Consider the following 27,016-nt stretch of genomic DNA (forward strand, 5'->3'; position numbering starts at 1 on the left):
GTCACTCTGTCTCACTGTGTATTGTGTGTTCTTTCCATGCAGATGGCTGAGAACCTGATGACCATCGCCTACGAGGCCGGAGTCAACCTGTTTGACACAGCAGAGGTGTACGCCTCTGGCAGGTCAGTGTTGAGTGCACGTTGTTCTCAAGGGGGGGTCCCCCAAATGATTTGCTTAAGTGTATGTATACACTATACAGGGTATCTTCTTGTTTCTAACGTGACAATTTAAAGGACTTTTTAAGACCTTTTTAATATCTGTAAAAAGTAACAAAAAAAGACATTACTGCGTGAAACGTAATCAACAAACTACAGGCTAGTAGGCTACTATAAAAACTTGTCAAACATTGGCCAAATTGTAAAAAATATGAACAAATAATATATTTCATCCTAATTTGACAGATTCTTTGCATTGTATTGTGTTAATCGTCAAGCTCATAGCACGGCACTCGGTGCCGCACTAATGAGCTTGTATATCTGCTATTTATTTTTTTTTATCAAGAAAATGTGTGCAAATCATTACAAATTTCTTCTAAATCCTAATAGTTTTCTGAAAAACCTATGTTGCTATATCAGTGGTTCTCAAACTTTTTTGTCCGACCCCATCAAAATAAGTTGTTCCAGGGACACCCCCCACCCCCAGAAGCAAAGATTTGAGTTAAAAATGTTGCTTAAAAAAATATATATATATATATTCAAAGATTTGCACAAATGGTCAAGATTTTTCAAAAATAGCAGATCTACAAGCTCGTAGCGCGGCACTCGGTGCCGCGCTACGAGCTTGTAGATCTGCTATTTTTGAATAGCCCAAAGTATAAAATAATGGCTATAGCTAAAAATCTAAAATGACACAGTAGTATGCGTTCCCGGATTGAATGGGTTAATATATTTTACTGTATGAGTACGTTGACATATTGATGTCTTTCTCTCTCTCTCCTCAGGGCCGAAGTCACTCTAGGGAACATCATTAAGAAGAAGGGATGGAGGTGATATTATTAATTTTCATAATCTGTCTCACATGCATATAACTGTTGTCATGACTCTTCTCATCAATCATCTCCTAGAAGCTTCCTTAAGCCAGTATTTTTTTTTCTCTCCTTGAGTATCCTGACTTAATTATCCTTGATGAGTAGAGTAGGCTACGCCATGAAATTACATTTAGAGACACATGCAAGAATCCTAACTTGAATATGAATTAAAGCAGGGGTCTTGAACGTTTTCAGGCCAAGGACCCCCTAGCTGAGAGAGAGATGAAGCAGGGACCCCCTACTCTATATTGTATGAAATTGTGTTTCAGATTAAAGTTTTTTTTTTTTACTTAGTCTGCTCTTTTTTCCTTCTACACCTATAGCCTCTTTGCCAAAAATAGCCGATCTACAAGCTCACAACGAGCGCGAGGCGTTGAGAGCTTGTAGATCTGCTATTTTCGGCTAATGTTCCCCTCAGAAAAGGAATTCTAGGGTTCAAGTGGTTAATGTAAAAAAACTAAATCCTATCACACAAAGATTTGGTGGACCCCCTATAGTAGCTCTGAGGAACCCCTAGGGGTCCCGGACCCCCTGTTGAAGACCCCTGAATTAAAGGGATAGTTCACCCAAAACATTTTCTTTCTCTATGGATTGGTCACCCCATGGAGACTTGAATTCATGGATATTTCTTTGTTTTTGTCGCATTCCTAAGACAATAATTTGATGACCAGCGGACCGGTAGCCAGCGGTTCTGGGAGGAGAGACAAAGGAGACTCTACCGGAACCACTGCTGGTCTTCAAATTATTGTCTTAGGAATGCGACAAAAACAAAAAAATAACCACAAATTCAAGTCTCCATGGGGTGACTAATTGATAGGAAAAAAAAGTCATTCAGCTGGGGGTGAACTATCTCTTTAAATATACCCATGAAAGGGGAGAAAAAATAACACAGATGTGTACACAGTAAAAGCCAGAGGTTTGATTTGGTTAAATTATGGAGTTTGTACCCTATGGGTGTTTTATTGTTTATAAATCATACCCTGTTGTATCAGCCTGTGATTCAGTATCTTACCAAAATATGTTTTCTATGTTTAATTTCTTTCCTATATTTCCTTTTCCAGACGTTCAAGTTATGTCATCACAACAAAGATCTATTGGGGAGGCCAGTAAGTCTATTTGTACACACTATCAATATCATTGTACATGTAACCATTCACTCACAACTCACCATACCATTCCAATCACGATGCTAGGTTCACCATACCATTTTTCACGATTTTTTAAACAAAACAAATATTTTCCAGTCATATCTTTTTTCTCTCTCTTAACCCATTAAAATCAATGTTAATTTAACTCTGAGAGTGTACAAATGGTGTTCCATGAGTTACAGACCCATAAGGGTCCATTTGGTTCCTAACTATCCATCATTTAGCTGGGGACCCCCTGGAACTCCCTCAAGGACCCCTGGGGGTCCCCGGACCCCACTTTGAGAACCAAATTGGGGTCCGGTGTGTGTGTGTGTGTGTGTGTGTGTGTGTGTGTGTGTGTGTGTGTGTGTGTGTGTGTGTGTGTGTGTGTGTGTGTGTGTGTGTGTGTGTGTGTGTGTGTGTGTGTGTGTGTGTGAGTGAGTGAGTGAGTGAGTGAGTGAGTGAGTGAGTGAGTGAGTGAGTGAGTGAGTGAGTGAGTGAGTGAGTGAGTGAGTGAGTGTGTGTGTGTGTGTGTGTGTGTGCGCGCAGGCCAATACCTGTGTCTCGTAGCACGGTAAACCCCACACTCACCCATCTGTCACCCTTGGCAGCGCCCGTCCTTCCCTGCCAGTCTCTCAGGTCTCTGGCTCCAACTCTCTGCAGCTTTAATGGATTCAGACAACATCAAAACAAACATTAATCCACCCATGGACCAGCTGGGGGAATATAGAGGCTTTATTAAATCCTTGCTTCGTCACGGCCTGCTGGCCGGCCGCACCCCAAAACAGTCCAACCATCTCATCTCTCTCTCCTCTATAAGCTAGTGGTTCTCAAACTTATTTTAACCCATTGAGACCTGAAGCGAATTCTACATGTCTACTAATTTCAACAGTTTTCTGAAAAATGTATGTTTCTATATCAGCGGTGCTAAATCTTTTTCATGTCAAGGACCCCCAGAATTATATTTATTTGGCCGCGGAACCCCATCAAAATATTTAGCTCCAGGGACCCCCCAGAAGCAACGATTTGAGTTAAAGATGTTCGCTTTAAAAAAATATATATTCAAAGATTTGCACACATTTTCACTATTTTTGAATAGCCCAAAGTGTAAAATACGGATTAAAGTGGTTACACAGATGCGTTCCCGGTCTTAATGGGTTAATTTCAAGGACCCCCATAATAACCCTCCAAGTTTCACACTCTGTAAAGAGTCCATTTGGAACCCCCCTCAAGGAAAAATAATCACACCTAGTGTGAAGTGAGCGGTGTTATTTAGAAACAATAATGGTCATCACAGTGATGGAAGCTCACTTTAAAAAAAAGTATTTTTTTTAGTGCGTGGTGCTATTTATAGGTTATTCATTTCATCATGCGTCTTCTAGCCAATCAAAGCAAAGGGTCTGAATAGAGTCAGCCAATCACGGCACAGCGAAAAGGGTGTGAATAGAGTCAGCCCACAGTACAGGTTAAGACAAATTTTCACGACGGTCTTGTCCGAAACTCACTTATAGGAGCGGCTACACCGCTCAAAAAGTTCCTACCTCACAATAAACTTTGGGGACCCCCTAGGGGTCCTGGGCCCCATCTTGAAGACCCATTATGTAAGGAATGTGTTAAACTCTATGTATATGACTTTTTTTCTGGGTTCATTATTAAACTATAATTCCGTCTCTCCACAGAGCAGAAACCGAAAGAGGACTCTCCAGAAAACACATTATTGAAGGTAAAGTACAATGCATGATTATTACACAATAAAACCTAAAGTAAAGAGTATTCATTTAACCCTGAGGTTTAAATAAACACTCAGACTTTTAAACGTTACTATAGTTGCAGGCCTTTTACTTGTTACAGAGCATTTTTATATTGTGGTATTGCTACTTTCACTTAAGTAAAATATCTGAGTTATTCTTCCACCACTGTCTCCACATGAGTGTATCATTTACTAGTAAGGGGTGCTCAGTTGAGTGCGTATCTCTGCCACGCCATCAAAAAGTATTGGGTCCTCAGAACTAGAGATTGATATTGATGACGTCATTCGTGCCCGAATTTGGGGGGGCCATAGCTGAATGGAGAGAGAGAGAGAGAGAGAGAGAGAGAGAGAGAGAGAGAGAGAAGCAGAAGGTCTCAGGTTCACTTCCCATCCCCGGCAATGTGTCTAGTTGCCCCTGAGCAAGACACTTAACCCTATAACTGCCCCCCTCCCTGCGCTGATGTCTGACCACTTGGTCAGCAAACAGCTGGGTGAAGCTGAAAACTGAACGTACCCGATAGGGCATAGCATGTTGTGGTCCCACAGGTAGAAAACCCATACATTTTTCCCATGGAGATTTCCCAAAAATATGTATATAAATTATAGCCTGGAACCAAGTCATCCAGGCTCCTGGTGAATCATGACCATAAAACATTTGATTCTGTGTAAAGAAAAATATTTGAAAACCTGAAAAAAAGGTATTTATTCAATTTAGTATACGTATATTGAGCTAGATTTCAAATCTTTTTTATTAATATTATTAATGCAAGAACAATGGCTTCTATTTCATCATGCTAAAATTCCAGGAAGAGAAAGGCTGTAGTTTGGTAGTAGCTATTAGCTTGGAATCCTCATCGATGATGTCATTGGTAGGCAGGTTTCTGCACTGACCACAGCCCACCAATGAGACACTCACAGAGTGAGTAGACAGAAATGGTGCCATGTCATAATGAGCATTAGTGAGGACCAATTACATACGTACAATATAACATATATGTTGAAAATGGGTGAAGTGCTCCTTTAACATTATACATTAGCTTGGTAGCTAATGCTAGCTCACCTGTACATTTCATTTTTGTGGCACTTGATATGGGAAGCATTTCATGACATTCTGTTGCGTGACTGGACCATACAAACAAAAAATACCTACAGTATTTATGCAAAACGAACACCCTCCCTCGTCCAGAGGGCGAACAGCGTTTTACCATCGCCTCGCAGTAGCCTCGGGGACGGTGTTGAGTTAGGAACGGTGGGTGTTGTCAGATTCTAATACATCCCAAATCCTGAATCTCAGCACCACTCTCAGTGGCTTGCCTCGTTAATCATTAGATTCCCCACCCGCACCTCTCGGGTTCGACTCCCGCTTAAGACATTACTTTTTCCAACAACCGCGGACTACTTTTTTATACGCCGATAAAGTGTAGATTTGGACCGCGACGGAGGGGCGCAGTCTCAAGCGAACTTGAGCCACGAGAAGCACCACCGAGTGTGCTGAAGCACGCGAGTTGCCGTGCTGAACGTTGCGAAGTTCGGTAGAACCTACTCCCCTGTGCGAGTTATGTACCGCTAGGCACAGAATCGTAAAGTATCGCACCCCCCTCCCCCCCTCGCAGGCAATGCCAGCGCCGAGCATTATTTTCCACCACAGAGTACTGTCCTCCTGGCCCCGCCCCCCGTTACTGCGAAGCGAAAGGAAAACGCCGCTCGCGTCCAGGAGAGTTGGTCCGAGGCAGCCGGCATTCAGCACAGTGGTGGGTGTGGTCACCACAGTGGTGGGTGTGGTCACCACAGTGGTGGGTGTGGTCACCACAGTGGTGGGTGTGGTCACCAAGTACGTCCATAAGCTCTTGAGCACTCCATATAAGAATGAGTGGGTTATGTTTGCATCATTAGTTTAGATTCACAGTTCTAGATCTTTGGTTGTCATCCAGTATAGGCATATGAGAGTGACATTCTTTAGTTTGGGATCATGGATGGCACAATACTTGGCAATCTTCGACCGCCGTCCTACAGACCGCGGAAGATGGGAGACAAATCGAAGAAGGACCACAGACAGGTAATGCGCATTAAGCAGTTGTTTAAGCACCGCGTACACGATTTAAAATCAGTCTACGGGCCGAGTGTCAGCCGCCAAGCGGGACAGAGTCCACCCCTAATCCTCGGTGTCGAGGGGAGTGACAAACTCAGCGAAGAGCAGGAGCAGATCTTAGCAGATGGCCAGACAGAGAGTGAGACTCTGACCGACGAGCGGCTAAACTTAGCTCGCCAAGCTGTAGCCGGCGAGAGTCCGCGAGAGAGGGCTGCTGACATGTTCTCTGCAGTTGGACGGTACCCAGGAGCTGTCGGGCGGGACCCAGCAGTAGTTGGACGCTACCCAGAAGAAGTCGGGCGGGACCCAGCAGTAGTTGGACGCTACCCAGAAGAAGTCGGGCGGTACCCGGGAGCAGTGGGACACTATCCAGGTATAGGCGGACACTCCCCGTACTTCAAGAGTGAGCCTCCAAAGAGTATGGAGCAACCTGCCTCACCCCAGCAGACAGCAGCACAGATGATCCAAATGGCCTCGGGAAAGGGGAAACCGGGGCTGTATGAGCTGATGACAGAAAAGCAGACTTTGTCTCGGGAGCTACGGGACGCTCAGGCGACAGCGGCGCAGATCGACCAGATCGTCTTGAAGAACAGCCAACTGAAAGAGGAGAAACAGGAGATGCAAGCCATGATGGACACGCTGACCGCCGAAATGGACAGTTTCACCAAAATGAAAGAGTCGCTCCTATCAAGCCATAAGGACTTGGAAAGAAATTGCAGGCTACTTGTCGGCACCGAGGCCAAGGAAGAGAAAGAGAAGGTCCGCAAGAACATGAATGCCTTGCAGGACATGCTGACCTCCGTGGATTGCGATCAGAAGCGCCTCAGGCAAGGTTTCAAGGATCACTTCAATGAGCTAACCGGTGAGTTCCAGTACATCCGCAATGAGATGGAAGAGAATAACAAGTTGATCCTGGAGAGACAGCAACAGTTTAGAGAAAATACGGCGTTGGCGCAGAAGTGTAACACGCTATTTCAGAAGATCAAAAACATGGAGGAAAAGCTGAAAGCCACGAGGGCCAAGTTCCAACAAGTGCAGATCTCCCTGGTCTCCAACCAAAAGACCTTGACAGAAACTACAGAGGAGAAAGAGAAGCTGGAGCTCGAGCGGGACAACATGAAGGGAGAATGGATCTCCCAGGAGCTGCTTTGGGGGATCGAGAAGTTCGCCATGGCAGAGGACTTCAGGGTCCAGTTGGGAACGAAAGACAGGAACTGGATGAAGGAGAGAGAGGACCTGTTTACGGAAAAGAAGGCGATCACCGAAAACCTTTTCACGGCGCGGAACAGGGCCGAAGATCTAGACGACGAGCTGACCGATACGAAGACCGCGCTGAAGGACGAGCGAAAGGAGCTCGCGGAAACGGAAAAGACTCTGGAGAAATGTGTGGCCGAGAATACAGAACTGAATGACGAACTGACCGAAAAGTCCAAGACGATAGTCGACTTCAAGAAGGACATGAAAGTGAAAGACATGGAAATCAAGGACCTGAAGGTAGAGGTGAGAAAACTGACCGACGAGCTGAACAGTTTGCTGAAAGAGAAGAAACTTACCTTGGGGAAACTTATCCAGAAGCATCTTCAGGATAAAGTTGGTAGACTCATCCAAAAGGATATAGGATTAGATTAGGAATAGAGCTGGAGGCCAACTTCACAGTCGCCAACATCGTGACACGTAGAATGATGTAGGATGATTTGATACGGTAGGATAGTAGGATTATGTAGGATGATATGATACTGTAGGACAGTAGGACGATGTAGGATGATTTGATACTGTAGGACAGACGTTCACAACCTTTTCTGGATCATCACTTGACAATGTTGAAAGTGTTAAGTGGACAGATGGACAGATGGACTGGTCGAGTGCATTTTCAGAGCATGCCTACGTTAATGATCAAACAAACAATCAATCAATCAATCAATCAATCAATCAATCAATCAATCGATTGAGTTGCTGCTTTGATCAGTATAATGTAGTATACTTTAAGTTCCCATTTATCATTATTATTGTCTCCGCCAGGAGACTATGTTTTCGTTCTCGTCCTTCTGTGTGTCCACCAAGCTAACATTGGTCAAGCTTCACGTGACACGTGACAATATGTTGAAAGGGTGTGCTTTGATTGGCTAGCGAGACGCATGATGAAATAGAGACCTATAAATAGGTGTGTCACTTCAAAAGATCATTTATATCTTTTGAAGTGAGGTAAGACAGGATTAATCAGGAACAGTACTGGCGGAGACCTGTGCTCCGAGGAGCACATTTTCTAGTTTGTATTAATATTAATGTTATATTATCAATAATAACATCATAGTGTTTTGCCAATTATTTGGGGGGCCCACTTGTAATATCCTCACAGTTTGAGACTGTAGGTTATAGATAACCCTCTACCTATACATACACTAGGATGAATTAGCTTTTGTTGAGCTGCAAATTCAGTATATACCACTTAAACCCTATGGGAGACGGGGGTCAAAACTCAAAAGTAACACTATTTACATGTTTTCTTCATAATTCACAGAATACTTGAAATATACTAGCCATCTTTTGTTATAAGAAACACATATATGTGCCCTAATTAATAATACCATTTATAAGCTTTCACTTGTAAGGACAAGACTAAAATATTGATCTTAATGCAATAAGTCAGAGTGTTCCAATTGCCCCCATGACGGGGGCAATTGGAACACTGTAGTGTTCCAATTGCCCCCATGACGGGGGCAATTGGAACACTGTAAAAATAAGTCATATTAACACACTATATCTCAAATAAAATTACATCATTAAATAATATGTATTATTTATAATCTAATATTGTTACTTAAGAATATTTTATATATATAATTACAATTATTATTATTTTTTATTCAAATTATTGTATTTTTCAATGTAGTTTTTTCAAGTGTATTATTATTATCTATTCTTTTTATTTAAATGGATTTTTACTTAGAAATGTTGTGAAATATGTTAGTTTACTATCATAAAAGTATGTAATCCCAGACAAAAAATCTGCTTGCATTGTAACACATCGTTACAATTGACCCCGGTCACTGTGTTACTATTCCCATATTCCCATATTCTAGCTAGAAACACCTAGATTATCATAAGCTGCAGACGTTAATTTGTGACCAGTAACATAGAGATACAATTAATCTAAATTCAAATTAGCTGTCATCCAAACTTTAGACAGCAGAAGGAAAATACTGTACATTAAAACATGTAAATTTACACCTCAAAATCTGTTTTTGTTGAAAACGTCTGCTGAGATGAAATGATCATTCTACCCTTCCATACGTAGAGAGAGGACCCTACTGAGCATGTGCAGAAGAAGTCTTATCCCTGTAGCTTATTTCTGAATTATTGAGTGTTACATTCGCCCCCTTTTGGCCCCGGTCTCCCCTACATGCACTAGGACGAATTAGCTTTTGTTGAGCTGCATCTTCCTCCCAGCATCCAGCATAGGGATGCTGGGGGTTCAAGTGGTGAACAAAAGTGGCATTTTAAGCATATTCTGATTATCACGATAATCATCGTTAATCAGAATTATTATTATGATTTTTATGGGGGGGCTTTTTCTGCCTTTATTGATAGAATACAGTAGACTGACAGGAAATGGGGGGAGAGAGAGAGAGATGGGGAGTGAAACGTCGGGTTCATTAGTATTAGCAGCCTATAGGTGCTCCGGACCACTACGGCAGCCGTCCAGGGCCAATCGCAGTCATTTTTGCCACAATAATCGCGACATGTCATTTTCGTATGGTCCCATCCCGGTGGTGTGAAGTAACTAAGTACATTTACTCAAGTACTGTACTTAAGTACACTTTTGAAGAATGTATATACTTTACCGGAGTATTTGCCATTTTAAGTACTTTTACTTCTACTCCACTACATCTCAGAGGCAAAAATTGTACTTTTACTCAACTACAATTATTTGAACACTTCATGGACTTGTCATGGACAATAACAATTATCACGTGTGCGAGTGAACGCGTGTTCAGCGTTCCCCTAGCGTAGCTTCCTGGTTGCTATGTGGGGGGGGGACAACAAAAGCCAGGTCCGCCTCGCATCAAAGCCCCGCCTCGCGCCTCCTCCTCGCCTCACGTTAAAAACTCTGCCTCGTGCCGAAGCCCCGCACTTAAAAACAAGCGCTCCTTTTTCAATTTCCCTGGAATGCCAATTTCCCTGTGACATATACAGTATACTACATGAGGCTGATTTATAAACTGTGGAGTGTCTTCCTTCACCTACTGGCAGTGCACACGAATAGTAATGCTGATCTGTGCAGCAGTAGGCCTTGGTTTGCAAGATTAGCTCCCGACTCTCACACACACACACACACACACACACACACACACACACACACACACACACACACACACACACACACACACACACACACACACACACACACACACACACACACACACACACACACACACACACACACACACACACACACACAGAGAGAGAGAGAGAGGGAGAGAGAGAGAGAGAGAGAGGGAGGGAGAGAGAGAGAGAGAGAGAGTGAGAGTGAGAGAGAGAGAGGCGGGAAACATAATCTCCGGCCCTGGCCTTCAGCTATAGGAGGAGATAATAAATAAATGAATACATAAATGAATGAATAAATGATGTTGAACATGTAATGAAGGATTGAAGAGAATCAGCAAAAAAACAAACTGATGATGATTATGATGATGATGTAATTCACTGGTTCTCAACTTGTGGTTCGGGGACCATTGAGGCTCCTTGAAATAAATAAATAAAAATAAAAAACTCACTGGACTAAAACCTCATGAACCCCTAATCTGCCCTTTAAAATCCTCAGTGCATATTTAACTCTGAGAGTGTACAAATGGAACCAAATGGACCCGCAAGGGTCCATTTGGTTCCATTTGTACACTCTCAGAGTTACAGAGTTACAATTGGACCCCCTGGTGGTCCCCAGAACCCGAGGTTAAGAACCAGTGACTTAAATGATGATGATGACGATGACGATTCCATTTCCTCAGGTCTGAGAGGATCGTTGTCCAGACTCCAGTTAGAATACGTGGACATTGTTTTCGCCAACAGAAACGACGTCAACAGTCCTATGGAAGGTCAGTGAACTTTTTAATATTGCACTTTTTACCTTAGCGATACAGTAGGTATACTCTTAGTTGCTTGTTTTAGAAGAGAATGCACTTAAAGACTTCTGGTGATTAGTAGTTTACCTTCTCTACCTATGTTGAATGCACTTATAGAGCACCGAAGTCTGACGTAATTTACACATCCTACCTGGTTCGCGGTTTTCCAGCCCCGTTCTGAATTCCCATAGACGTCTTTAATATCGCGTCAAATAAGAACTGTGTTCCAAAAATAAACAAATAATCCCGGCGATTTGACTCATATGGATATGAAGCATCAACTGACGGCGAGAAAACGCTAATGTTACTTCCGCCGAATTAGTTCAAGAGACAGTTTGTTTATTTTTGGACCACAATTCTTATATGAGACGATTCTAAGATGACCCAATGTTATTCTCCATAGAGAAATGACTTTACGAACCGGGGGATGAACGAGTGACGGCAGGACTTCTGTACTCTATTGTAAGTCGCTTCGGATAAAAGCGTCACATAAATGACTGTAATCCTCCTATTATTTGAGAAACCTCTGAGCGAGACCAAAATGTGGTGAGGCCAAAATTGGTTCTGCCCGGTTCTCCTCAGTGGCTGGAGCAATTGATTGGAAATCCCACACAGCCATCGACCATTACCATGTGGGTGGAACTGCGAAGCCCGTTTTTCGATTTCACCAAATCTCAGCTGTTTGTTAGCGTTTTTGTGTAAAATAATGGTTACGGCCTGAATGGTTACGGTTCGTCCCAGCTATGGGACGAACCGCCTCCCGGGTTGCCAGATCATGTGCGCATATCGCACCACGGATGGTATACGGACTAGTGTAATGTAATGTAACTTTTATTATTCCTATCTCCCATGTTGTAAACATCCTCGATGTTCATTCCTCAACTCGTAACTCAGAGAGTGTACCATTTCTACACGTTTTTTTTTTTCTATTTTGGTGTTTTCACTTGTTTTTGTTTTGCTAGACTAGACGGGATGTTTCTGGGCAACCAAAACAAAGAATGAAAACACCAACATACAGTAGTGAGAGAGAGGGCGATGTGTTTCTGCAGTCTAATAGCCTCCATCTCCAGGCTTTTATTTTCCTTCGCGTTTTACTCAAAAATAAGAGCCTGGACCAGGCTGTTGACATTCCTGGCATGAGGGAATGGGAGTCAACCTTTCATTTCCCCAACCAACCAACCGGTTGTGTGGTGGGCGTCGCTCCAAATGTTGAGACGTCGGGGCTCTCGATACTGCATATTGGGCGGAGGAGGAGGAGGGGCGCACCGATCGGTGAACCAATGGGAGCCCACGGATGTTTTCTGCAGAGATTTTGAAATCCGCCCCTCTAGACCAAGATATCAGACGGGCTAGGGCCAGTGTTGCCAGATTCTGTGAGAGAAACAAGCAACCAGGCCTAGGAGAACCAGCCCAAAAGAAGCGACTATGGGCCACATGAGCACTTTAACATATACATCAGCTATTTGAAAATAGCAGATCTACAAGCTCACAACGGGTCGCGATGCGACGCGTTGTGAGCTTGTAGAGCTGCTATTTTCAAATAAAATCTTTGCGGGGAAATTATAATAAGCAGATCTGGCAACCCGGGCTAGGGCAGGCTAGCAGTCTAATAGATGAGACTTGTTATTTGATTGTGATTTGCAGAGATCGTGCGGGCCATGACGTTTGTCATCAACCAGGGCATGGCCATGTACTGGGGGACGTCACGATGGAGCGCCATGGAGATCATGGTGAGTGAGTCAGCACATCCATCATCATCCTCATTCACACCTCCCACCAGTGGTGGAAAAAGTACTCAAATGTTTTACTTAAAGTTGTACTGTGCACATTTCAAAAAAACGATTTTTAGCAGCCTCTGCTGGTCATTACCGTCACTGCAGGCCGTTCGTTTATTACTGCGTTCGTTACCCAGAATTCCATTCGTTTTCACCGGAAGACGGAAGCGTTTCAAAAAGCGTTCTTTTAATTGTTTTATACGATCTGTGGATCGTTTCTCTTAGCCAGTGGAGCTTTAGTTACCGTGAGCTGTGTTTTCTTTTGCCGTTGTTTTTCGTTCTTCAAATCATGCAATCTCTTAAAATCAGCGTGAGTTTCCTTTTTGTTAATAGCGCGGTAGTTCCTGGCCAAACAGGAAACCGGCGCGGTAGTTCCTGGCCAAACAGGAAACCGGTGCATTTCCGCTTCCATTTTCCAGCCAGATGACGTCATTTTCGCGGGAAAGTCAACCCCGACAGCGTTCAATAGAAAATATATAAATAAAAGGCTTTCGGGGGTGAAATTCATGGAGTGAGTGTTGTGAAACATTTGCCACTCACAAAAGATATACAATTTAACTTTAGTTTTATTGAAAAAGTTACCTAGTATTACTTTAAGTAAAAGTGTCAATACTGCAATGTAGAAAGTACTCTGTTAACAGTAAAAGTCCGGAGTTCAAAAGTTTACTTGAGTAAAAGTGCAAAAGTATTGGTATCAAAATGTACTTAAAGTACCAAAAGTAAAAGAACAAAAATGTTTGAGACTAGTAGATCTACAAGCTGTGAGCTTGTTGGTCGGCTATTTTCAAATAGCCTAGGTATAAAATTGGGTTAAAGTGGTTAATGTATGTTGTATAATGTATGTTTTATAATGTAATAAGTTGTATCTGCAAAGTAACTAGAAACTAAAGTTTTCAAATAATTGTAGTGGAGTAAAAGTACAATATTTGTCTCTGAGATGTAGTGGAGTAGAAGTAAAAGTATAGGCAATTGGAAATACTTCAGTAAAGTAAAAGTACCTCAAAATTGTACTTAAGTACAGCACTTGAGTAAATGTAGCCTACAGTACTTAATTACTTTACACCACTGCCTCCTACAATGCAACCACACTTAGTGGTTTCACGGAATAATCGAATATTTGACTATTCGAATATCAAAACCACTATCCACTATTCGGGAACATTAGCCAAAGGTAGCAGATCTACAAGCTTAGGCTATAAGTGTCACAAACACGACTCGTCGTGAGCTTCTATATCGTCTATTTTTGATTCGGTGTTTGGACGAAGTTCTGTGTTTCTTATAATAAAAGATAACTAGTAGTAGAATACTAGTAGTATTCTGTGAATTATGAAGGAGCATGTAAATAGTGTTACTTTTGACCCCAGTCTCCCATAGAGGGTTTAAGTGGTACTGAATTTGCAGCTCAACAAAAGCTAATTCAACCTAGTGTATGTATAGGTAGAGGGTTACCTATAACCTACAGTCTAACTGTGAGGATATTACAAGTGTTATTGATAATAAATAAACTTAATATAAATAATAATAATAAGATAAATAGGAACTTAAAGTGTACTACATTATACTGATCAAAGCAGCAACTCAATCAATTGATTGATTGTTTGATCATTGCCAGACCCAAGGGGTCGGGCTACATGAGGCTTTGTCCCCCTTTCGTCCATACATGGGCATAAAAGGGAATTTATTCTGGGTCTGGCAGAACCAGGTCTCCTGGTCTTGTTAACGTAGGCATGCTCTGAGAATGCACTCGACCAGTCCATCTGTCCACTTAACACTTTCAACATTGTCAAGTGGTGATCCAGAAAAGGTTGTGAACGTCTGTCCTACAGTATCAAATCATCCTACATCGTCCTACTGTCCTACAGTATCAAATCATCCTACATCGTCCTACTGTCCTACCGTATCAAATCATCCTACATCGTCCTACTGTCCTACAGTATCAAATCATCCTACATCGTCCTACTGTCCTACATTATCAAATCATCCTACATAGGCTTTCTGTCCTACAGTATCAAATTATCCTACACCTACATCATCCTACGTGTCACACAGTTGGCAACTATGAGCTTGGCTTCCAACTAGATTAGATGTCCTTTAGGATGAGTGCATCGACTTTTTTCTGAAAGAAATTCTTGAGAACTTTCCCCAAAGAGAAGGTCTTCTCTTTCAGCAAAAGGTTTAGCTCGTCGGTCAGTCTGCTCACATCGAACTTCAGGTCCTGGATTAGCGTGTCTCTCAGTTTCATGGACTTCTTCATGTTGACTATGGTCTCAGACTTTCCGGTCAGTTCGTCATTCAGTTCTGTATTCTCGGCCGCACATCTCTCCAGAGTCTTTTCCGTTTCCTTCAGCTCCTTTCGCTCGTCCTGCAGCGCGGTCTTCGTATCGGTCAGCTCGTCGTCTAGATCTTCGGCCCTGTTCCGCGCCGTGAAAAGGTTTTCGGTGATCGCCTTGTTTTCCGTAAACAGGTCCTCTCTCTCCTTCATCCAGTTCCTGTCTTTCGTTCCCAACTGGACCCTGAAGTCCTCTGCCATGGCGAACTTCTCGATCCCCCAAAGCAGCTCCTGGGAGATCCATTCTCCCTTCATGTTGTCCCGCTCGAGCTCCAGCTTCTCTTTCTCCTCTGTAGTTTCTGTCAAGGCCTTTTGGTTGGAGACCAGGGAGATCTGCACTTGTTGGAACTTGGCCCTCGTGGCTTTCAGCTTTTCCTCCATGTTTTTGATCTTCTGAAATAGCGTGTTACACTTCTGCGCCAACGCCGTATTTTCTCTAAACTGTTGCTGTCTCTCCAGGATCAACTTCTCATTCTCTTCCATCTCATTGCGGATGTACTGGAACTCACCGGTTAGCTCATTGAAGTGATCCTGGAAACCTTGCCTGAGGCGCTTCTGATCGCAATCCACGGAGGTCAGCATGTCCTGCAAGGCATCCATGTTCTTGCGGACCTTCTCTTTCTCTTCCTTGGCCTCGGTGCCGACAAGTAGCCTGCATTTTCTTTCCAAGTCCTTATGGCTTGATAGGAGCGACTCTTTCATTTTGGCGAAATTGTCCATTTCGGCGGTCAGCGTGTCCTTCATGGCTTGCATTTCCTGTTTCTCCTCTTTCAGTTCGCTGTTCTTCAAGACGATCTGGTCGATCTGCGCCGCTGTCGCCTGAGCGTCCCGTAGCTCCTGAGACAAAGTCTGCTTTTCTGTCGTCAGCTCATACAGCCCCGGTTTCCCCTTTCCCGAGGCCATTTGGATCATCTGTGCTGCTGTCTGCTGGGGTGAGGCAGGTTGCTCCATACTCTTCGGAGACTCACTCTTGAAGTACGGGGAGTGTCCGCCAATACCTGGATAGTGTCCCACTGCTGCTGGGTACCGCCCAACTTCTCCTGGGTACCGTCCAACTACTGCTGGGTCCCGCCCGACTTCTTCTGGGTCCCGTCCAACTGCAGAGAACATGTCAGCAGCCCTCTCTCGCGGTCTCTTGCCGGCTACAGCTTGGCGAGCTAAGTTTAGCCGCTCCTCGGTCAGAGTCTCACTCTCAGTCTGGCCAGCGGCTAAGATCTGCTCCTGCTCTTCGCTGAGTTTGTCACTCCCCTCGACACCGAGGATTAGGGGTGGACTCTGTCCCGCTTGGCCGCTGAGACTCGGCCCGTAGATTGATTTTAAATCGTGTACGCGGTGCTTAAACAACTGCTTTATGCGCTTGACCTGTCTGTGGTCTTTCTTCTTCGATTGTCTCCCATCTTCTTCTTCCATGATGCCAAACTAAAGAATGTCACTCACATATGCCTATATTGAATGACAACCAAAGATCTAGAACTGTGAATCTAAACTGATAATGCAAGCATAACCCACTCATTCTTATATGGAGTGCTCAAGAGCTTATGGACGTACTTGGTGACATCAACGCCCAAATTAGTACAACAGCCACACCCACCACTGTGGTGACCACACCCACCACTGTGGTGACCACACCCACCACTGTCTGTGCTGAATGCCAGCTGCCTCGGACCAACTCTTCTGGACGCGAGCGGCCTTTTCCTATCGCCTCGCAGTAGCGGGGGGCGGGTCCAGGACAGGACTCCGTGGCGGAAAATAATGCTCGGTGTGGCCATTGCCTGGGGGGGTACATGAATATATGCCGGCATGTCTTTACAGGAGTTACATTTTTAGTATGTCATTTAGCATACCCAATAGTAACAGAATCCATTGAAAATACCTTCGATAAATTATTTGGGGTTTCAACCATATACTAACCATCTAATATTGGATTTGTTGCAAACAAACCACTAGGGGGCGATCTCAACTTGCTTGCGATGGTTTTTGAAAACCTTATGCCCATACTTAATCTCTGAAGAACAGATTCAGAGCTTCGCAATATGAATCTGTCGGGGCGGTCGTTAGGAACCTGTGCACATTGGCCTACAAGTGGCCTACAAGTGGGCAGGCCTTAGATCCGGAAGCAAGTCGCGCTTTAACCAATCAAAGCCGCTTCAGTCTCCACGGACTTTCTATGTCTGCGAGGCGAAACATATGGTCCGCGGCCCGGACTGACACAAATAGTGCACAGCGCACAGCGTCAAGATTTCATTAAAACGTCTCTGTAATCCACACAAGTATGTTTATAAATACCGTGTCAGTTAACACATTGTGTGCCAAAAACGGTCCGGACCGTTTTTGGTCCATTTAAAAAATATATATATTTCCCACGTGGGGCGCTCTAACGAAACTTTGGGATCATCCAAGGAGTCTCTAAGAAGGAGAGGCCGGATGTGGATCCATGTCAAAAATCCTTCCGGTCGGCCGCTCCAATGTTAACTCCTTGACTAAAAGCTTAATATCTCCATTTCTTTTTAACGTGGTGGAAGTGAGCCGTTTTCGATCGGCGATCACTCTGCAATGGAGGATCGCGTTAGAAATATTATTGTTCCAGGTGTTAGCCGGGACCCTCCGCCGTCTCGCACGCACTCTTTGTTTACATGCACGTCCGCGTCGGGGCTTCCACAGCACGAAACATATCAACGTAAGTGGATGGAAGATATGCAGGCACTGAACGTACCCTATTTTAATAAAACCTCTGGCACACAATGTGTTAATTTACGATTATAAAAATATGAGAGGTTTCTGCCCGACAGCAACAATTTATAGTGTGTAAGACAAGTCCAGTGAGCCGGATCTTTTTGGCTGGTGAACATACAGTAAACGCGGAGGCAGGCAGTGAGCCACTTGGCCGCTGCCCCCTGCTGGCTCACACCGTGTCATTACTGTCTCACAGCGTTGACACAGAGCTGATGGATGGAGTATAAATGCCTCAGAGGTCTATGAGCCGTGAGCCATAGGCTTGTCTCATACGATATATTACTGTACGCTATACTACAGGCCAGTGGTTCTCTCAATCAACATTACTGTAGTGCAGCTTTAAGTATCTCTCGGCTATTCAAAAACAACAGATCTACAAGCTCTCAAGGCGTCGCAATGCAACACCTTGTGAGCTTACAGTAGATCTGCTATTTTTTGAAACATTTTGAAAAACCTTTTAATAACAAAAAATTGTAATAACTGTGAACTGTGAACACAAATCTTCTCTTATGGGAGTCCCTTGGCACAACATATTTCAGATGGGGGTCCGTGAGGCCAAAATACAGACAAAAAGACATGAAAATGTTTGAGAACCACTCGGCTATTAGCGCACCAAAGTCTGGCGTAATTTACACATCCTACCTGGGTCGCGGTTCCCCCCCCCCCCCCCCCCCCCGTTCTGAATTCCCATAGACGTGTTTAATATCGCGTCAAATAAGAACTGTGTTCCAAAAATAAACAAATGACCCCGGCGGTTTGACTCTTATGGATATGAACCAACAACTGACGGTGAGAAAACGCTAATGTTACTTCCGACGAATTAGTTAAATTTTCGCCAGAAACAGTTTCAAATACTAGAAGAAAATGTGCTCCTCGGAGCACAGGTCTCCTCAGTACTGTTCCTGATTAATCCTGTCTTACCTATTTATATTACATATTGTCACTTGACCAATGTTAGCTTGGCTGATGGAAGCTCACTTAAAAAAATATAAATGATTTTTTGAAGTGACACACCTATTTATTGATTTCTATTTCGTCATGCGTCTCGCTAGCCAATCAAAGCACACCCTTTCAACATATTGTCACGTGTCACGTGAAGCTTGACCAATGTTAGCTTGGCGGACACACGGAAGGACGGAGACGAAAACATACTCTCCACCTCTGGCGGAGACAAATATGAGTGACTGACTATCATAAACGATACAGAACCTCCTCCCTGACAATATCGCCGAGACAGTTTGTTTATTTTTGGACCACAATTCTTATATGAGACGATTCTAAGATGACCCAATGTTATTCTCCATAGAGAAATTACCTTACGAACCAGGGGATGAACGAGTGACGTCAGGACTTCTGTACTCTATTATACTCCCTTCTAGTTTTATTTTTCTTTCTCTCCACAACGTTCAGCAGTAACAACAACAACAACAGGTCATAAATAATCCATTTTGGGGCTCCGACATAAATGGAAGCACTGTTTACAGCAGAACATTACGGTTCATCACAGCGTGGATGCTCACATCATTATGGTTTTATTTATCATTATCATTATCATTACCGTTATCTTGGTGGGGAACGGCCCTTAACCCATTAAGACCGGGAACGCATCTGTGTCATTTCTTTGGGCTATTCAAAAATAGCAGCTCTACAAGCTCATAGCGCGGCACCGAGTGCCGCGCTATGAGCTTGTAGATCTGCTATTTTTGAAAAATCCTGAAAATGTGTGCAAATCTTTTAATATATATATATATATATTTTTTAAAGCGAACATTTGTAACTCAAATCTTTGCTTCTGGTGGATTCTATAAATGTCTTCTAAATCCTAAATGGTTTCTTAAAAACGTATGATGCTATAACATCACGTGGTTCTCAAACTTTCTCATGTCAAGGACCCCCAAAATTATATGTATTTGGCCTCGGACCCCCATCTCAAAATAGGTTATTCCAGGGACCCCCCAGAGGCAAAGATTTGAATAACAAATGTTGTCTTTAAAAAAATATTTTCACGATTTATAAAAAAAAAAAATAGCAGATGTGCCGCGCTATGAGCTTGTATATCTGCTATTTTTGAATAGCCAAAGTATATAAAATAATGGATAAAGTGGTTATAAAAGATGCGCTCCCGTGTCTGAATGGGTTAAGAGTCTCTTTACTCCCCGGCAGAACAAAGTGCTTTGAACCGATTGACACTGCCATCACGCTACGCCCACCAGTGGGGCTCAAAGTGAAACAAGATGAAGATCATTGATTTTTGTTGTTGTTGTCGTCGTTATTTTTTTCGGGCTTTTCTTACCTTTATCAGTGGTGGAAAAAGTACTACATTTTCTTTACTTAAAGTAAAAGTATCAATACGGCAATGTACAGTAGATATACTCTGTAGCAAGCAGAAGACCCGTATTCAAAATGTACTTGAGTACTCTTGTGGGCATCACTTCCTGTCGATTTGATACCTATATCAAATCCACAGGAAGTGATGCCCACAAACCCCCTAGGAAACGTGCGGATAAAAAATCTTTTGAAAATAGCAGATCTACAAGCTCACAATGCGTCGCGATGCGACGCGTTGTGAGCTTGTAGATCGGCTATTTTCAAATAGCCTATAGGTATAAAATAGGGCTAAAGTGGTTAATGTATGTTTTATAATGTAATCATTTATATCTGACTGCAGTAGTAACTAGTAACTAAAGTTTTCAAATAATTGTAGTGGAGTAAAAGTACAATATTTGCCTCTGAGATGTAGTGGAGTAGAAGTAAAAGTACTGAAAGCTGGAAATACTCCAGTAAAGTAAAAATAAATCCTCAAAATTGTACTTAAGTACAGTACTTGAGTAAATGTACTTAGTTACTTTACACCACTGTGTGGAGGTAAGAAGTTTCTGCCCGACAGCAACAACAATAAATAGTAAGGTAGATACGTGAGGTTAGAATAGCAGCAGATATGTGTGCATAAGAATAGTATCAGATATAGAACATAGTCTCACATACAGGTGAGACATCCTGTACAGTAGCAGCATATGTATATATATATATATATATATATATATATATATATATATATATATATATATATATCCGGCATGTCAACCAAAACATAGATGGCAGTTTGAGTACAGCAGCAGCAGCAGCAGCAGCAGAGCGCTTCAGTGGTTACTGTTGGGCAAGAAACCTCTTATATCCATTTTTTTAAACTTCTTTTTCTTTTCTTACGTAAGGCAAAGGCATAAAAAACATTAAAACGTAGAGAGAGAGAGCGGACAACATTGGTAAAGAAAGTGCTGATGCATTCAAAGTGCAGTACTATTCATTCAAAGTGCAGTACTATTCATTCAAAGTGCAGTCCTATTCATAAAGTGCTATTGGTCTCCAGATGTAAAAGCTGAAGTTAACATATTATACCACCAAAGGTGATATTTCCAGACTCTTAACCCATTAAGACTAGGAACGCATCTGTCTCATTTTAAGATTTATTTTACTATTAAGAAAATAGCAGATATACAAGCTCATAGCGCGGCACAGAGTGCCGCGCTATGAGCTTGTAGATCTGCTATTTTGTTTTTAAATTGAGAAAATTTGTGAAAATCTTTGAAGATATATTTTTTAAAAGCGAACATTTGTAACTCAAATCTTTGCTTCCGTGGGTTCCACAAATGTCTTTTAAACAACAGGTTTTTTTTTTTTAAACTTATGTTGCTATAATATCAGTGGTCCTCAAACTTTTTTCATGTCAAGGTCCACCCAAAATGTTATATATTTGGCCGCGGACCCCATCTCAAAATATGTTATGAATTGAGTTAAAAATGTTCGCTAAAAATATATATTATTCAAAGATTTGCTCAAATGTTCACGATTTTTCTAAAATATCAGATCTACAAGCTCATGAGCTTGTAGATCTGCTATTTTTGTAATAACCAAAAGGAATCTAAAAATGGCACACAGATGCGTTTCCGGTCTTAACAGGTTAAGCTCTTCCTCCTTAAAGTCGTCTGAAGGAAGATCTAAGATTTCTCCAAATGTCACAGATGTGTGGAGGTGCCTGCAGGCCCCTTTTACAGACAGACATCAGCACTTGTTGAACCCCAGGCAGGGTGCCTGTTCTATTCTGCGGGGAACGTTCAACACAAATAGCAGATCTACTAGCTTGTAGATCAAACTATTATTATTATTATTTTTTTTACATTAACCACTTCGTCCCTATTCTGAGGGGAACATTAGCCAAAAAATAGCAGATCTAAAAGCACACAACGCTTCGCAACCCGAGGCGTTGTGAGCTTATAGATCAGCTGTTTTCGGCAAAGAGGTTTGGTGTAGAAGGAAAAAAGAGCTGAGAGTACATTAACATGAATCCAGCATACACTGACGACAGTGCTGTCAAACAAGTCTATGAAGCTATCCTCCTATAATTCCACAAACCTCTGAGCCCAAACCTCTGAGCCCAAAAATTGTTCTCCCCGGTTCTCCTCAGTGCCTGGAGCTATTGATCTCAAATTGCACACAGCCATTGACCATTACCATGTGCATGGGACTGCGAAGCCCGTTTTTCACTAAATCAGCTGTTTAATCGCATTTTTATGTCAAAGAATGTCGCCATGCTTACGGTGGCTGCTCAAACTGCGCATGCGTCGCATCTACAGCCCCACTGCGTTACACTGTTGAACACACAGAACACTCGCCTCCGCGGCGGTGTATGTGCGGACACGCACGTGCGCATGCACGTTGGGGAGGCACGTGTCAGAATGTACATTATTTGTGTTCGCGCGACGGCCGTGTGTGTTCGCGACGGGGGACAGCTCTGGCCGCATGAGGATGTACCGTGAGTGTGTGTGTGTGTGTGTGTGTGTGTGTGTGTGTGTGTGTGTGTGTGTGTGTGTGTGTGTGTGTGTGTGTGTGTGTGTGCGCGCTCGCGACGCGTCGCGCATGTGTGTGTTGGGGACGGCTCCGGCTGTTAGATCTGTATATGCGTGGGTGTTTCTGTGTGTTCTGTGGCTCCACGACGCGGCGACGGGATGTGCGTGTGTGTTGTACACACTACAGAGTACAAAGTCACTTTCCATCCCTGATATACTGTCTGTTCACACTCACAGCGCATTAAAACTGCACACTTTGGGTGCTCATATCCCCCGACGGGTATGGTCTAGTCTATGTTATCTATAAAACAAAAGTTTAATCTGCAACACAATTTTATACAATATGTAGTGTGGGGGGGGGGGGGTCCCTGCTTCATCTCTCTCTCTCTCTCTCAGCTAAAGGGGTCCTTGGGCTGAAAAGACGTTGAAGACCCCCTGTGTTCATGTGGTTTAACTAACACGTGGTGTTGTTGTGTGTGTTTGTGTCCACCAGGAGGCGTACTCTGTGGCCCGGCAGTTCAACCTGATCCCACCTGTGTGTGAGCAGGCTGAGTACCATTACTTCCAGAGAGACAAGGTGGAGGTCCAGCTGCCTGAGCTCTATCACAAGATAGGTCAGCCTTTCACTTTAATACTACAGTACTTCTGTGTCTAAAGCCACTGTTCATTAAATGTTCATACTCACATTGTTATGCAGTCTTAAAATGAGCTTCTTTTGTACTTTTACATCAGCAGTTTTCAGTTTAAAGGGACATTTTGCCGATTTTGCATGAAACCCCTATTTTTAGGTCTAGGACCCATAAACATGATCCTGGTGTGTTTTTGGTGTTTTATCTGTATTTTTAGATTTGTATCCATATCCTCAGAGACTATGAGTCATTTGACTCATAGTCTCTTTATCTCACCTTATTTCCTGACTACAATGTAGACCACACCCCCACGCAGCCTCCCCTCCCCACAAGGAAGGGCAGTGCCCCAAAGCATTATGGTCATTGTAGTAATGCAGCAGTCCAGTCAAACCCCAGTCAAACACACAGACTTCTATGTTTTTCTGGCCATAGGGTGCACATTTCTAATTTAGCTACTGTTATCTACTACAAATAGTATTAACATTGAGTGACAGTAAGTTTTTCCAGGGGTGAAATGCTCCTTTAAGTTACAGTACGTCCAGTGATGAGCTGTGGATTTTTGAGCTAGGGGGGCTCTATTTTCTGACGTCACGTGCACGCGCACGTGCACACATGTGCACATAGCCGATCAGCTCAGTGCTAGTTGAAATAGTGTATTAAACATGTGATTTTATGTAATTATATCTCTTATTATGTAGTTGCATTGTTAATTTGTTGTTTTTGTTTTTGTTTCAATTAATTCATTATTTTATTTTCCTTTTAGTTTTATATAAAAAGCCCTTTACATAGACTCACCCACACATAAGTACTTAAAATAATCAGACAACTTGAGAACTGGGTCCTCTGCTAAGCGATCCCCTTCACACTCTGCAGTGTGACTCTACACATTCACTCTACACATTCACTCTACACATTCACTCTACACATTCAATTCAAGTCCATGGCTTTTGTCGAGTAGCCTAATGTTATGCAAAGCAGCCAGGTAGAGGCTATTGAGAACGGCTCGCCACTGACGGCGCGAACCTTGAGAGGCTATTGTTTAAACTTTAAGGTGGTAAAGACCGCCGCTGACGGTGCATGTGGAGCACGCGTGAGCCCCCAGCCCCCATAGTGCCAGAGCTAAGGGATCGCCGACCCCCTGAGCACCCCCTACAGCTCATCCCTGAGTACGTCTACTTGAGTAGGATACTGTGGTACACTGTGTAGTGTGTACACATGGTTTTATGTCTCATTGCAAATCAAATTTCCCATTTGGTCACAATAGAGACTACGCAGCCCTCACATCTAGAGTTTGGGCCGCTACATCAGTGGCTCAGGGGTTGAGTGGCCGGTAGAGCGGCCAGATAGCAACCGCAAGGTTCCCGGTTCCCCAGTTCGATCCCGGCCTCCCCAGAGTTAGTGTCGAAGGGTCCTTGAGCAAGACACTGAATCCCTAATTGCTCCCGATGAGCAGGTTGGTGCCTTGCATGTTTTCCTCCACCATCAGTGTATGAATGTGTGTGTGAATGGGTTAATGTAATGCACAATCTAGGTGAAGTGCTTTGGATAAAAGCGAGGCACCATTTACCATTTTATTTAACCATTTACATGGCCCTCACATTATACCCGTCTGTCTGTGTCCCTTTTATGCCCATATATGGAGATCTCTGTATCTGTCAGTCCTTGTCCCTTTTAAGCCCATATATGGAGATCCTCGATGTCATCAGTGTATGTCTACATATTGGCACGCTCGTATATGGGCATATCGGTCGGTTCGGCGGTTCCGGACAATCACATATCCGAACGACGGCGGGCACGAGTTTGAAGTCGGTCTGTCCCACACATCCACATGACCATATATGGGCATATACTGTAGCGGTTAGATCTGTCGCTCTGGACAACCGGATCTCCATATGTGACATGCCTATATATGGGCGTATCGGGTCTGCTTATGGTAATGTCTGAGTCATAGCGACGCGGCTGTGTTCCTGCCAAAAAATAGGGCCGTTTGTTATGTCTGAGTCAGAGTTACGGGGCCGTGGTCCGCCCCTCCATTAGTGTGTGTGTATTTATGTAATAATACACTATATTACATTATCTAGACCTCGCCCCAGAAGGCAGAAAAACCCTTAGTTCTACTGGAAGAGAAAATAGATGAGGATTTGGATATTTATCAGCGGCTTTAATGTCTATTCAATAATCAGATGGATAATAATCAGGGTCTAGAGCAGGATATAAAATAGACGTCTGCACATTGAGACTCTCCAAAAGCTCCCAATCAAGGCTTTATTGATGAACACTTCGGCACACACAGTCTGAGTCTCCTTCAGACTGAGAAGAACAGTCTGAGATGAGATGCTCAGTTGCCTTTGACTAAGCACTGCACGCACGCACGCACGCACGCACACACACACACACACACACACACACACACACACACACACACACACACACACACACACACACACACACACACACACACACACACACACACACACACACACACACACACACACACACACACACACACACACACACACACACACACACACACACACACACACAGCACACAGCACACAGGCGTGCCTGCCATAGCTTGCAACAACAGTATTTGAAGGGTATTATTACTAGTGGCTTACAGTTACAAGGACACACCGTTATGTCTGAGGTGTGAAAAAAGGAGGAATGTTTGTAACAGAAGCACATCCACATCTCTATGCCAGCTCATTGTTGACCCGGCATCCTGTATTGCAGTAGTCTCGCGTGGCCAGACTGTTGCCTCCCACAATTTTCAAATGTTTCCGGTCATACAGTCTGGGACTCGGAAGCTCTGATCATGATTAGAATATAAACCGGATGTGGAGCCTCCTCCCCACTTCCGTTTCGTCTCTACAGTCGTGCAAATGTATCCTAATATAAATACAAATCATCTAAGTATATTTAGCTTGCTGTTTAGCAGAAATGGAAATTAAATAATAAAATGTAAAGATATTTTAAAATATATTTTCGTTAACGGAAGTGCCAGTTTCCTCTCTCGGATTTTGGGAGTTGTAGCTCCAGACTCTATATAGCATTCAGAGATTGTGGAATAGTTGTCTGGCTACGCGAGACTAGTATTGCAGTGGTTCTCAAACCTTTTCATTTCAAGGACCCCCCAAATTGACATTTATTAGCCCACAGACCCCCATTTGAAAAGATATGCCAGGGACCCCCATAAGAGAAGATTTTTAACGGCTCCAGCAGTGATTTTCAACCACCGGTTAATGGCATTTATATCCCTGGAACCCCAATTTATATTGTAAAATCAATGTTAATTTAACTCTGAGAGTGTACAGATGGAACCAAATGGACCCGTTAGGGTCCATTTGGTTCCATTTGTACACTCTCAGAGTTACAGACCCATGAAGGTCAATTTGGTTCAGAACTATCTATCATTTAGCTGGGGACCCCCTGGAACTCCCTCAAGGACCCCTCAGGGTCCCCGGACCCCACTTTAAGAACCAATGCTGTAATGTGTGTATAGTTTCAATGTACACAATATATTTTTTGGGGGATATTCTATGGTTAGACTGATGATAGGTTTTTGGTTTACTTATGTACTAGTTTGTTAGTAG

At 43.2% G+C, this 27,016-nt stretch overlaps 1 protein-coding gene across 2 annotated transcripts in view; it reads left to right on the plus strand.

Annotated features, from left to right (window-relative positions):
* LOC311057753 (voltage-gated potassium channel subunit beta-2) overlaps positions 1–27,016 on the plus strand; it is a gene marked incomplete at both ends in the record, with an annotated part of 119,119 nt that overhangs the window by 81,514 nt on the left and 10,589 nt on the right. For both annotated transcript variants that reach the window (XM_084074805.1, XM_084074804.1), the window contains 7 exons: positions 43–122; positions 941–985; positions 2,089–2,133; positions 3,834–3,877; positions 11,000–11,086; positions 12,758–12,843; positions 23,288–23,408. In XM_084074805.1, coding sequence (XP_083930931.1) covers positions 43–122; positions 941–985; positions 2,089–2,133; positions 3,834–3,877; positions 11,000–11,086; positions 12,758–12,843; positions 23,288–23,408 — 508 coding nt within the window. The remainder of the gene's footprint in view (positions 1–42; positions 123–940; positions 986–2,088; positions 2,134–3,833; positions 3,878–10,999; positions 11,087–12,757; positions 12,844–23,287; positions 23,409–27,016) is intronic.

Source organism: Gymnoscopelus microlampas (genome assembly GCF_963454915.1).
Source record: "Gymnoscopelus microlampas genome assembly, chromosome: 12".
In the NCBI taxonomy this organism is placed as follows: Eukaryota; Metazoa; Chordata; class Actinopteri; order Myctophiformes; family Myctophidae; genus Gymnoscopelus; species Gymnoscopelus microlampas.